Raw genomic sequence first — 13,803 nt, 5'->3', positions numbered from 1 at the left:
GGAGAGGCCCCGGCTCCACCCCGGGCCTGCCCAGGGGGAGAGCAGAGCGGTCCGCAACCGGGTCGGGTCGGGGCCCCTCCCGGGAGGAGCGTGGAGCGGCGGCGGCGGCGGCAGGTGAGAGGCTGAGCCCCGGGCGAGGGAGGGCGCCGGGCCTGAGTCATTAACCGTCTCGGAGACCCCCTCGGCCCACGGAAACTGCGACCTGGGCCCGCTGTGGGGCCGGCGCCGGGCCGCGGCTCCTCCGCGCCGAGGCGGGAGGCGCTCCCCGAGGGCTGCGAGGTCGCCGAGGGGCCCGGTGAAGATGGGGCAGGCCCAGGCCTGGGAGTGGGGCTGGCGGTCGGCCGAGAGACGGGGGACACCCCGGGAGCTGGAGGCCCCGGCTGCCTCCTCGGCGCCCCCCGAGAGCCGGCTTCTCCCTCCCTCCGTGACAGGTGGGCCTGGAGTTGGGGAAAGTTTGGAGGCGGTGAGGGGCGCCGGGAGCAGGCCCCGGCAGCCCTGGGGCTCGAAGGCTGTGGGCCACGGGGAGGATCCCGGTCCAGAGCCTCGCCGGAATGAGACCGAGTGGATATTTTCTTAACATGAGTTGACATTGAGGCGTCATTTTCCGGGTCAGGCCTGGGGATGGAGGTTTGTTCAATGTTTCTAGAGACCTTGGGGCTGGAGAGAGACTTAACCTCTGCCATTTCCATTAGGGCAGGGCTAGACGCGAGGAAGGCCACTTAAGGAAAACTCATTCCCATAATCTCCTTTCTAGTCTCTCTCTCTCAAGATGTCTTTCTTCTCTTCCAAGAATTCCCTACTTCCTCTGTAACCTGCACTTGGGTGTGTGGGTGAAACTTTAATTTGTCACCCTCTCTCTCATTCCTCTTTGCCCCAGGCTCTCAATCCAGGAAGGGAAATGAAACTGGAGGACTTGTAGGGGTTGTTGCTGGCAATTGTGGAGTTACTAGATTGCAGATTGATTCACGTTTTCTGTGAACTTTGAAAGCACGCCAGTCATTCCACTCACCACCTAATGATCTGTGCGAAGGGGTTCTGTGTAATGATACACGTTTCTTTGCCACTTTTTAATATGGAGGAGAGAATTTAAATGCAACTTGCAGGAGTTAGTCGCTTACAATGGATGGGCATATCTGCTCAAGGGGCCTGTGGATTAATTTGGTCAGGGAAGGAGTTTAAAAATGGTGTCCTCCCGGTTCCTGCTTAGAAGTGCTAGTTAACAAGCAGACACATCCAGAGTGGAGAGTGGTCATCAAAAGATTTTGTAAAAGGTATTATTAAGGAATTATAGTAACTTCCCGAATAAGTGGAGGATGATAGTTTCACCATGGTTCTCTGTTCAATTTAAAAAAAAATTCCTTTTTTTTTAAACGAGTTGTGAGTTCTGCAGAGAAAGAAGATGTATGATGTTATTTGAAGTTATTTGCAATTTTTGGTTCATGCTATTTTTGAAATTATTAATTTATATTTTTAGTTTAAAGATTGATTATTGTGTGTTAGAGAAATAACTAAAAGTACTTAGCTTGAGACAAAGGTTGATGGAAAGAGTTTTCTTTTCGGAAGTTTGCCCTTGTTTCATTATTCCCCCCGCTCAACTTTTATAGTGATTATGTGAAGGGTTTGAAGGTCTATTTTAGTTTTTTTGTTAAAATTATACCAGAATTTGGGGAGAATAAGTGGCCTTCATGGAAGATTTTTTTTTTTTTTTTTGGGTCCGGTCGTGGGGCCTGAACTCTGGGCCTGGGCGCTGTCCCTCAGCTCTTCAGCTCAAGATTAGCACTCTACCACTTGAGCCACAGTGCCACTTCCGGCTTTTTACTTTTTGCTTATGTGGTGCTGAGGAATCGAACCCAGGACCTCTTGCATGCAAGGCAAGCGCTCTACCACTGAGCCACCTTCCCAGCCCCATGGAAGATTTTTAAGCTGCTATGTAACTATTGATAACATCAAATAACTATTTGATGAAGCATAGTATAGTTTATCACTTGTAGGATGTTTTTTCTTGTGACTTACTTGTATGTTATTATCATTCAGTGACACTATTTATTATAGTTTTGTTATAAATATAATTTTATTTCCCATTTTAGTTTTCATAGTTTCATATATTTCTTTTTTTGTAGAAATGATGGAAGAATTGCATAGCCTGGACCCAAGAAGGCAGGAATTACTAGAGGCCAGGTTTACTGGAGTTGGTGTTAGTAAGGTGAGTAAAAATGATGGTAATACTACTTACAGTGTAATTTAAGCACATTTAAAAATGACTTATGTGGAACATACTGAGAGACTGCAGGAGAGATTTAGCTTGTTGTTCAAATGGTTTTAAAACCTAAAATGTTCTATTTGGGAGAATATGTTTCTTTCCTTTTCTAATATAGAAGTTTCCCAAGGGGCTTGTTGCAAGAATATGAACAGGATGCATATCTAGATTCTGTGCCATATTTTGTTAAAACTCTTTAGCCCCTCAGGGCGGGAAATACCTTAATTACAAGGTATTACATAGCTTCATTACATTGGATTTTTTGGAGGTAGTTATGTGGCAGTGTCTAAGTATCTGCCTCTGTGAATGAAGTCTGTCGATTCTCTAAATCTGCAGTTCAGCAGGTTTCTCTAGGTTTCACCCCCAGATTGCTTTCTCACTCCTATTTGCTTTCTGATTTACTGTTTTTATTTTTGTTGTGGGGGAGTATAAACTAGTAGATGGATAGTTAAACAGTATTGTGCTTTTTCTATGCATCTTTGTGTAGTTGCTTGTCTACCTTCCTACTCTAAGCAGTGGTTTTAGTATAGTACGTAAGTATATTTATGATATTTTACTACTTACTTGGTTTTGAAATGTGAGGTATGAATTTTTGATATTCAACTGATACAACATTTTTGTGTTTGCTTTTTAAAAATTCTGTATGGTAACTTAGATGTTAATCTTGTTCTTTGGTCAGTTGCTTCTACATGAAGGTGTATGTTAAGGTTTATAGTTGGAAAATCTGACTTCTTTAATGGGTCAGGCAATTTAATTTTTTTTTTTGGTTAATTGTGGGGTTTAAACTTGGGCCCTAGGTGCTGTCCCTGAGCTCTTTGGCTCAAGGCTAGCACTTTACCACTTTGAGCCATAGCACCACTTCCAGTTTTTTGCTGCTTTATTGGAGATAAGATTTTCATGAACTTTCCTGCCTGGGCTGGCCTCTAACTGCAGTCCTTAGATCTCAGCCTCCTGAGTAACTAGGATTACAGGTATGAGCCACCAATGCCTGGCTAACATAGTTTTTGTGTCTTAAATACTGAGTGTTTATAGTATGCTAGGCATTGTGTAAGGTGTTAGAGATGATAGCATAATACCTCCAGACCTTCAGTATGTGGGGCGAGGGGCACAGAGAACCCAAGAGATAATACTGTGATTAGAACCAAATTACTGGGACACAGGATTTGCTTACACATTAGGTGTTTTGCTTTGTTTTGTTTTTTTGACAAGGTCTTGTTCATGCTAGATTGGAACTTAGAATTCTTCTGCCTCAACCTTCTACGTCCTGGAGTTAATAGATGTGTACCACCATGCCTTGCTACACATTAGTTCATTCTACTACTGATTTAGAGGAAGTAGCTTCACGTAGAAATGAGCAGTGTATTTGAGATTGAAATCGATCCCTGATTCAAATGATTATATGTTTTTTTTTTTGTTGGTCATGGGGCTTGAACTCTGGGCCTGGGCTGTCCCTCAGCTCTTCAGCTCAAGGCTAGCGCTCTACCACTTGAGCTACAGCACCACTTCCGGTTTTCTGGTGGTTTATTGGAGATAGGAGTCTCACGGTCTTTCCTGCCCGAGCTAGCTTTGAACCGAGATCCTCAGATCTCAGCCTCCTGAGTAGCTAGGATTACAGGCGTGAGCCACCAGCGCCCGGCATCAAATGATTATATGTTTATGTATATATTTTTTTGTGGCAGTACTGGGGCTTGAACTTACGACCTTGTGCTCTTGTTTGTTTTTTAGCTCAAGGCTACCATCCAAGCTACACTCCTACTTTCTGTTTTTCCTAATTTATTGGGGATAAGAGTCTCTTATTTGTCTTCCCAGGCTTACTTCAAACCACAGTCCTTGGATCTCAGCCTTCTGAGTAATTAGGGTTACACGTGTTAGCCACCAGTGCCCAGCTTGTATTTATTTATTTAAGTAGAGTTTTGCTATATATGTATAGGTATATATATATAATTATATGTAATATAAAATCATATACAATATACATACACACACACACACACACACACACAGGCTGACTTTGAACTAGTCCTTTAACCTAGCCTTGTGTGTGCTGGGATTGCAGGTATATTCCACCATGCTTAGGCCTTTTTGATGTGTCTTTTTTCTTAAAACAATTTTAGTCCTAGGATTGAAACTATGGCCTTGGCTTTGTTCATGGTAGCAAGTACTCAGCCTCTGAGCTCTCCCCAGTCCTGATGGGTCTTTTTACTTGAGAATTCAACCAAAGGCTTATATCCAGATTTGTCTTAATGATCCTTACTGAGCAAGTTGACAGTAAGTTTGTATTCAAATTGTATGTAGTTTAAACTCATTGGTTTTGTTTGGGATGTTTTCTTCTGTTGTTAGGTGCATGGTGACTGTATCCAAGTGTAAATTTGATGGAATAGGGTACAAGTCATGAGGATGAGAAACATTCTGAATTTTGCTGCTTAGGGCCAAAAATTTTAAAGTTTTCAGAAAGAAAACTTTGATGCACTGATTTATTGGTATAATAGGAAATTCTGTCTTAACATAAAGAGAAAAAATGTTTTATAGATGGAAATAAATTTATATCCAGCTGTTTGTGTACTATTGTGTATTGTCTTGATGTCATGGTAAGCATGGTTATTTCAATAAATACATTATTCTAGGACTAGCAGGGGAATATTGTTTTTCTTAGCAAAGAAACTTGAAGGAAGAATAAAGAAATTAATAAGTAGTTTGCAGAGCTAGGAAGAGAAAAAGAAAATAGCCATTTTGTATAACTTCTCTTACCTGCAAAACATTGTACCCCTCAGGCCATAGATTTAAAAATGGGGTCAGAAAGGAGTCATGGTACTGGGAAAAAAGGGTGCTTTTGGATGAACTTATCCTGGCCGTTTATTCTTCATTTTGGGTTATAATTTTACAGTGATATTAAGTTTTGTTACTATCAAGACAGGTTTCAATCCTTGCTACTCCAATGAGAGCAAGAGACTTGGCCTCTGAGGGTGCCATCTAGTGGGACTGGTACTGCCTCATGGGCTCTCTTGAGTTTCTCCTAACATTTTCTGTACTCTTTGATGTCCATAGAAGGAAGAGTCAGTGCTATTGTGGATTCTTTCAAAATAAATAGTAAACCAAAAGTCATTTCTTTGGGAAGCCTTATGTGGTTTTTGTTTAAAAGACTGATGATAGAGGAAAGATGCACTGAGAAGCCTATGGAAGATTCTTCTAGTCTAGCTCCCCCATTTAGGAGAACTTGGAACCATCCTTTTAGCAAATTTAAGGTGATATGATTAAATTGAGATGTGAACCTACTTCATGTCCTATTGATATTTGAGAAGTCTTTTTTTTTTTTTTTTGGTACTAGCACTGGGGCTTGATCTCAGGGCCTCAGCTTTGTCTCTTAGCTTTTTCATTGAGCTGTCTTCTTCTTTTTTTTTTTTTTGTCGGTCGTGGGGCTTGAACTCTGGGCCTGGGCGCTGTCCTTCAGCTCTTCAGCTCAAGGCGAGTGCTCTACCACTTGAGCTACAGCGCCACTTCCGGTTTTCTGGTGGTTTATTGGAGATAGGAGTCTCATGGTCTCTCCTGCCTGGGCTGGCTTTGAACTGCGATCCTCAGATCTCAGCCTCCTGAGTAGCTAGGATTACAGGTGTGAGCCACCAGCGCCCGGCTTTGAGCTGTCTTCTTTAAGGTGTCCTTTTTTCCTCCTCGTACTAGGACTTGAACTCAGGGCCTTATGCTCTTGTTACTGGCTGGCACTCTACCACTTGAGCCATGCCTCTACTTTGGCTTTTTGCTGATCAATTGGAGTTAAGACTCTCTTGGACTTATCTACTTAGGCTGGCTTTTGAACCTTGATTCTCAGATCTCAGTCCCTTGAGTAACTAGGATTATACCTGTGAGCCACTGGTACCTAGCTGGAGTCTCTTTAAGCATTGGATAATCCACTTTTAGTATGTGTGCTGCAGAAGCCAGCACAGATAATCCACTTTTGATCATGTGAAACTGCCTTTATCTTACATTCATATGTTTTAAATCAGGGCCTGTTACAACTAACATTCCTTATTTTGTTCTCTTTTGACAAGTATAAGTACTCTCTGATTGTATAGTAGATAGACTATAATAGTAGATGGAATTCAAGCTTAGATGAGTACTGAAGCTAATATAGGAGCAAATACTTATAGTTCTTACTGTGTGCCAGTTACTATCCTAGAAGCTACAAAAGCAGTAAGTGAATTTACATATTTTGTAACAGGACTACTGATTAATAGACCTCTGTTTAACTCACTGGATTTATGCACATTCTCCATTTTCTCCTTACTGCATTGCTTTTACTAGTTGAATCATAGACTTTATTACATCTTGCCTCTGTGTGTGTGTACTTGTGTATGTACATGTGTACTGGGACATGGACCTCAGGGCCTGGGTGCTATCCCTGAGCTTTTTTGTTCAAGGTTAATACTCTGTCACTTGAGCCAAAGCTCCACTTCTGGCTTTTTTGGTAAGTTAATTAGAATTAAGAGTCTCGCCGGGTGCTGGTGGCTCATGCCTGTAATCCTAGCTACTCAGGAGGCTGAGATCTGAGGATCGCGGTTCAAAGCCAGCCCGGGCAGGAAAGACCGTGAGACTCCTATCTCCAATAAACCACCAGAAAACCGGAAGTGGCGCTGTAGCTCAAGTGGTAGAGCACTCGCCTTGAGCTGAAGAGCTGAAGGACAGCGCCCAGGCCCAGAGTTCAAGCCCCACGACCGACAAAAAAAAAAAAAGAGTCTCACAGACTTTCCTGCCCAGGCTAGCTTCAAACTGTGATCCTCAGATCTCAGTCTTCTGAATGCTAGGATTATAGTAGTAAGCCACTGGGTGCCTTACTATGCCTTTGTATTTTAATTACATAATTTAATACAGAGTAGCATAAACCAACTAAATAGGACTGCAAAATAAATTTTATTTCTTTGAAAACTAAGTTAGATGCTCTAAAAAGACTAAAATACAGTGTGTCATTGAGGAGATCTGCAAAAAATGTTTACACACATGCTGTATATATGTATGGTTTTACTTTTTAAAGAAATCAAAATGCAATTGATGGATAATAAGGGTATGCTTTGTCTAAGACCATTGCAGGTCTATAACTCAAAAGACTGGCAAGAATGTATATTCAGCCTAGTATGTGCTAAGCCTAGGGTTTGATCTTGAATGTGTTGGTCAGCTTTTCATTACTGTAACAGAATACTAGAAAAAATCAGCCTGTGGGAGAAAAGATTCATTTTGGCTGTTTCAGAGGTTTCAGTCCATGGTTACTTGACTCTGTTGTTTCTAATCCTGTCTAAGGTAGAGCATCATGTTGGACAGAGGGCATGGTAGAGTAGAGCTGGTTACTTGGTAGCTTTAGGAAGCAGAGACAGAGAGAACAGGGAAGGGTTTGGGTATAAGATGAAGACCCCAAGAATGTACTTCTTTCTTCTAGGTTCATCTCTTATCTATCACCTCCCAACAGTCTATTAAATTATGAGTCCATCATTGGATCCAGTCACTTTCATGAAGCCTCACCTCTGAACATGGCTACCTGAGAGACCAAGCCTTCAACATATGAGCTTTTGTGGAACATTCCAGATCCAACCTATAATAGATACCTAGCATTGCCAGTTTTAACAAATTTGTAAGGCTTGTTCATGATCCGATTACATGAGCAAATTTGACTTTTGAAAAGATATTTAAAAAATGGATGCCTTTCTTTCAGTCATATAGTTAGTTGCAGTTGGAAGATTTCACTTATGTATAATCTACTCTGAGCTCTTTCACATAGCAATGTCATTTTCATTATGTGTAAATATGTATACTTAAAACATAATAAGCATAAATGCTCCAAAGAGTCTACAAGAATGCTTGTTTTCCCCTTCTTGAGACTGTGGTTTGATCCTAGTGCTTTGCACTTACTAGGCAGTGCTCTACCACTTAAACTATTCTTCCACCTCTTTTCGTGCAGGTGGGGATTTTTTGTATGCCAGTACTGGGGTTTGAACTCAGGGCCTAGGCACTATCTCTTAGCTTTTTGCTCAGAAATGGAGCTTTACTCTTGAGTCACATCATTCTGGCTTTTTAGTGGTTAATGGAGATACGAATATCATGGACTTTCCTGCCCTAACTTGCTTTGAATAGTGATTTTTAGATCTCAGTCTCCTGAGTAGCTAGGGTTATATAGGCATGAGCCACCACTGCTAAGTTTATGGTGTTACTTTGAGGTGGGATCTTGCTTTATGTCTGAGCAGGCTTAGACTGCGATCCTCCTATTAAGCTTCTCTTGGATACGGGTATGACAGATTTATATTACTGTTTCCAGCCATTGTACTTCCCCTGTAGCTTTAGATGGCAGGCTCAATCCTCTACAGTCAGCCATTAGTTGAAATATGGAGACTTGTAAGCTTTTATGCCTGGAATGGTCTTGAACTGCAATACCCTTCTCTGCCTCCCAGTTGGCTAGGATTATAGGCTTGAGGCACTGCACACAGCATATTGCTTTTTTGTTTGTGGGACTGGAGTTTGAGTTCAGGGCTTCCTGCTTGCTATGCAGATGCTGCATCTCTTTGAGTCCTTACCTCTAGCCCATTGATGCGTTTTAAGGAACTGCTGGCACATTTACTATTAGGCTGGCCTTCATGTTGCCTTTTTCCATTTTATTTATTTTGACATTTGATTCTTCTGTCATTTCCGATGTAGTCGGTTATTAATCCAAGTCTCCCTCTCTCTCTCTCTCTCTCTCCTCTCTCTCTCTCTCTCAACAGTTGTTTTTCATTTGGAGATAGGGTGTTGCTTTGTAACCTAGGCTGGCCTCAAATTCAAGATTCTCCTGCCTCAGCCTTTTAACTACTGGAATTATAGCTGTGCACCACGGTGTCCAGCTTTCATGTGTCATTGTAGTTGTCCTCCTCTTCTTCCTCCTTTAATTTTACTTTGTTTTCATTAAATAATAAAGAGTATTTCATTCTGATAATTTCATAGATGTATGCAGTATAGTTTGAGCAAGTTTATTCCCTTGATTATATTCTCAAGCTTGCCCTCTCTGTTCTCCTGCTTTTTGAAACAGTTTTTGGTGGATTTCATTATGTTGTCTTCATACATATGTATGTATGCATGTATGTGACCTATTTTGATTATCTTCATTCTTCTCTCTTTTCTTCCTGTTCATTTCCTCATGAGCAACTTCCCTTCAACATTCATATGTCATCATCATCACCATCAATATCACCACCATCACCATCTAAGTCTAGATTCCACAAATGAGTGAAAACATGCAATATGATATTCTGAGTTTGTCTTCTCTCTGTCAACATAATATCCAGTTCTATCCATTTTCCTGCAAATAAAGCAATTTTATTTTTCTCTATGGTTGAGTAATATTACTCAACCACAATATATATACATATATATATATATATATATATATATATATATATTTGTCTTTTATTTTTGCCCTATGTCGAGATTTGAACTCAGGTTTGAGCTTGCTTGGCTGGCTTCTTTTGGCTAGTGTTCTAACAGACTTGGTTAATTTTAGAGAGGAGTCTTGAAGACTTTTCTGCATGGACTGACTTCAGACTTTGATCCTCTGGATCTCAGCCTCCTGAGTAGCTGGTGTGAGCCATTGGCACCAGGCTTCATATTTTTTTATCCATTCATTGATTGTTGACTGATTTCACAGCTTGGCTATTATGAACAGAGTATACAGGTATCTTCTATGTATTGATTTATATTTTTTTGGATTTGGATATATATCCAAGAATGGTTTAGCAAAGTCATAAGATAGATCTATTTTTAGCTTTTTTTTTTCTTGTGTTTTTGTTGGTTCTGGGGATCGAACACAGGATGTTGCACTTGATAGGCGAGTGCTTTGTCACTGAGCTACATCCCAGGCCCTATTTTTAGTTTTTGAGGAATTTCCGTTACTGATTCTCACAGTGTTTGCACTAGTTTATATTCCCATCAACTATATATGAGGGCTGCTTTTTCCTCTGTCTTCTCACCAGCATTTTTTTTTTTTTTTGGTCAATCGTGGGGCTTGAACTCTGGGACTGGGCGCTGTCCCTGTGCTCTTCAGCTCAAGGCCAGCGCTCTACCACTTGAGCTACAGCACCACTTCCGATTTTCTAGTGGTTTATTGGAGATAAGAGTCTCATGGATGTTCCTGCCCAGGCTGGCTTTGAACAGCAGTCCTCAGATCTCAGCCTCCTGAGTAGCTAGGATTACAGGCATGAGCCACCAGCACCTGGCTTCTTTATTTTCTTGATGATTGCTATTCTGACTACGGTGAGATGAAATCTTAGTATACTGTTTTTTCTCTTTCCTCTCTCCCCCCCTACCGTGTGTGTGTGTGTGTGTGTGTGTATGTGTGTGTGTGTGTGTGTGTGTGTGTGTGTGTGTATGATGAGAGAGAGAGAGAGAGAGAGAGAGATCTCAGCCTCCTGAGTAACTAGGATTATAGGTGTGAGCCAATGGTGTCCAGCAGTCATAAGTCATATGTTATAAATTGCATGCTGTTCTGAGCAGCATGATGCTGTCTTGGCTGCCTCACTGTATCTTGTGCTAGATGTGAATCATGCCTTTGTCCCTAATGTCTGCACTGTATATGCTGTTGCTTATTAATTACTTAGTAGCCGCCTTGGTTGACTACTGGTAGTAAGTATTGCAGCACTTGTGTTCATGTAACCTTTAGTTTACTTAATTATGGCCCTAAAGTTTAAGGATAATGATGTGATGCTGGTAATTGGGGTTGCCATATAGAAAAGTACTGCTTTAAGTGAAAAAGTAAAAGTTTTCAACCTTTTTTTGTTGTTGTTGTTAGTCATAGATCTTGAACTCAGGGCCTGGGTGCTGTCCCTGAACTTTTCTGGTCAAGGCTAGAACTCTGCCACTTTGTGCCACAGCTCTACTTTGGGTTTTCTGGTGGTTATTTGAACTTAATTAGGAAGCAAAAAGTAAATTTTCTGTTTATGAAATTATGAAAAGGAAGAACATTCTAATTTTACATTGTATGTGAAACTGCAAAGATAATGGTTTCTATACTTATTAAGATAAAAGAGATAATACCTTTATGTATGTATAGGAAAATACATGTAGTGTTTAGTAATAGCTGTAGTTTCATGTATCCATATTTAGTCTTGAAATGTATACCTCTAAAAAAATAACTGTTTCTAGACTCTTTTTTTTTTCCTGGTTATTTTTCCTGGGACTTGAACTCTATCTAGGCTTGGGCGCTGTCCCTGAGCTGCTTTTGCTCAAGGCCAGCACTCTATGTCATGGTGTCACTTCTGGCTTTTTTTGAGTAGTTTGTTGAAGAGTCTCATGGACTTTCCTGCTCGGTCAGCTTTGAAACATGATCCTCAGATCTCAGACTCCAGAATAGCTAGGATTACAGCCATAAGCCACTAGCTCCTGGCTAGAATCTTAATATTTACATTCTCAGCCTTTGAGTTCAACCAGCTCTTGAGTCTGCATTGTATTTAGATGTAATAGAGGATTTGAAAAATCATTTAGCTATACTCTTAAGGTACTTTGTAGTTTACATATAAAAATGTCCTTGAGGGCTGGGAAGGTGGCTCAGTGGTAGAGTGCTTGCCTCGCATACATGAGGTCCTGGGTTCGATTCCTCAGTACCATATAAATAGAAAAAGCCGAAGTGGTGCTGTGGCTCAAGTGGTAGAGTGCTAGCCTTGAGCTGAAGAGCTGAGGGACAGCGCCCAGGCCCAGAGTTTGAGCCCCATGACCGACAAAAAAAAATGTCCTTGAAGTTTTATGTGGTGAAAGTTTTGTCCCTATCATTCGGATGCTAATTTCATCCATGGATTAGTCTATTGATGAGTTCATTGCTGAATGGCCTGTTAGGAAGCAGGCTCACATTGGAGGAAGTCACTGGGAGAATGACTTCTCCCTTGAACCCTTCCTGTTGCTCTTTCTGCTTCCTAGTTGTGAGATGAACAGCTTACCTTTACTCTGTCCTGATTTTTTATGGGGGTGGGGCTGTTTCTGCCTTGCCACTGGCCCACAGCAATGGAGACATTAACTATGGACTGAAACCTCTGAAACTCTGAAGCAAAATAACTCCTTCATCCTTTGGGTATTTTGTCCTAGTGATGAAAAGTTGGCTAACATAGACAGAGTAGATAAATACGAAGCTAGGAGTCCAAGCTGTATGTATGTATGTATATATATATATATATATATGTATGTATATCTGTAATCCCAGTGCTTGGGAAACTGAGGCAGGAGCTTTGTGAGTTTAAGGCTAGCTTGGGCTACATAACAGGTTCAGGGTCATCCTGAGTGAGTTTTATCTTTAGCACAGAGAAGAACAAAGCAAAGCAGATATTATGAGGGCTGGAGGTATGGCTTCAGGGCTAGAAAGCCTACCTAGCAAGCGCAAGTCTCTGAGTTTTATAACTCTAGTACCATAAAAGAAAATGGCATAATGAAACTCACTGAAAGTTACTGAACCAATAGAAGGGAGGGGGAAAAATGTAAACTAAGGGTCAAGGTGATTAAAATACAGTATATGGACGTGTGAAGTGCCAAGATGAAATCCCTGTCAGTAATTAATATACACTTAAAAAAATTATGAAAACAGATCCTGTCCTGGCTGTAAGTACTAGTGGTAGAACAAATGGAGAAGGTGAAAGAGGAAGAATATGGTGAAATAATCTATACGTACGTGAAAATTAGGCGATACAGTGTGTTGAGATTGTTTTAGGAAAGAGAGAGGATGAAAGAGTGATGGAAGAGCTGAGTCTGATAAAGGTTTGTTGTATGCATCCGGAGACAGGTCAGAATGAAATGCTCTTATACGACTAATGTATGCTAGGCACCAGTTGCTGTAATCCTAGCTACTCAGGAGGCTGAGATCTGAGGGTCATGATTCAGATCCAGCCCCGAAGGAAAGCTGTGAGACTGCCTCCAATTAACTACCAAAAAAGCTGGAAGTAGCTGGGCGCCGGCGGCTCGCACCTGTACTCCTAGCTACTCCAGGAGGCTGACATCTGAGGATCGAGGTTCAGGGCCAGCCTAGGCTGGAAAGTCCATGAGACTCTTATCTCCAGTGAACTACTCAGAAAAAGCCAGAAGTGGTGCTGTGGTTCAAGTGGTAGAGTGCTAGCCTTGAGCACAAAGAGGTTCATGGATAGTACCCAGGCCCTGAGTTCAAGCTCCAAGACTGGCCAAAAATAAAAGCTGGAAGTGTCAAGTCATAGAGTACTAGCCTTGAGCACAGAAAGCTCAGAGACAGTGCCCAGGACCAGACAAGCCTCAGAAGATATTACAAGTCTGAAAGACATAAACTTAATCATTATATTCAAAGGTTGATTTGAATATTGGTCAGAAAGCATTGACATCACTGTGTATAAACAACTTAAGAAAAAATTACAATAAGGTATTACTATGAATGTCACAGTATTAGTGCAGGATGGCTGCTGCTGCTGCTCCTCCCCCTCCCCCCTCCTCCCACTCCCCCCTCCTCTTCTTGTTCTTCTTCCTTCTTCTTTCCACCTCTTCCTTCTCCTCCTCCTCTTCCTTCCTTCCTTCCTTCCTTCCTTCCTTCCTTCCTT

The 13,803-nt window shown here is 41.4% G+C and overlaps 1 protein-coding gene and 1 non-coding gene across 5 annotated transcripts in view; one reads left to right on the top strand and one right to left on the bottom strand.

The window, feature by feature from the left end:
• Positions 1-13,803, top strand: part of Tlk2 (tousled-like kinase 2) — a 116,377-nt gene continuing 102,574 nt past the window's right edge. For 3 of the 4 annotated variants that reach the window (XM_013033287.1, XM_013033283.1, XM_013033286.1), the window contains exons 1-2: positions 1-114; positions 2,121-2,203. In XM_013033287.1, coding sequence (XP_012888741.1) covers positions 2,123-2,203 — 81 coding nt within the window. In that variant the 5' untranslated portion in view covers positions 1-114; positions 2,121-2,122. Of the gene's footprint in view, positions 115-354; positions 432-2,120; positions 2,204-13,803 lie in introns of those variants that run through there. The other variant, XM_013033285.1, reaches the window with a different exon arrangement.
• Trnaa-ugc lies at positions 1,832-1,900 on the bottom strand. Its single transcript has one exon. It is a non-coding gene; the product is annotated as a tRNA-Ala (tRNA).

This window comes from Dipodomys ordii, unplaced genomic scaffold, assembly GCF_000151885.1.
Source record: "Dipodomys ordii isolate 6190 unplaced genomic scaffold, Dord_2.0 Scaffold165, whole genome shotgun sequence".
Classification (NCBI taxonomy): Eukaryota; Metazoa; Chordata; class Mammalia; order Rodentia; family Heteromyidae; genus Dipodomys; species Dipodomys ordii.
Note: the sequence above shows the minus strand (reverse complement) of the source record. Positions and strands in the feature narration are given on the sequence as shown.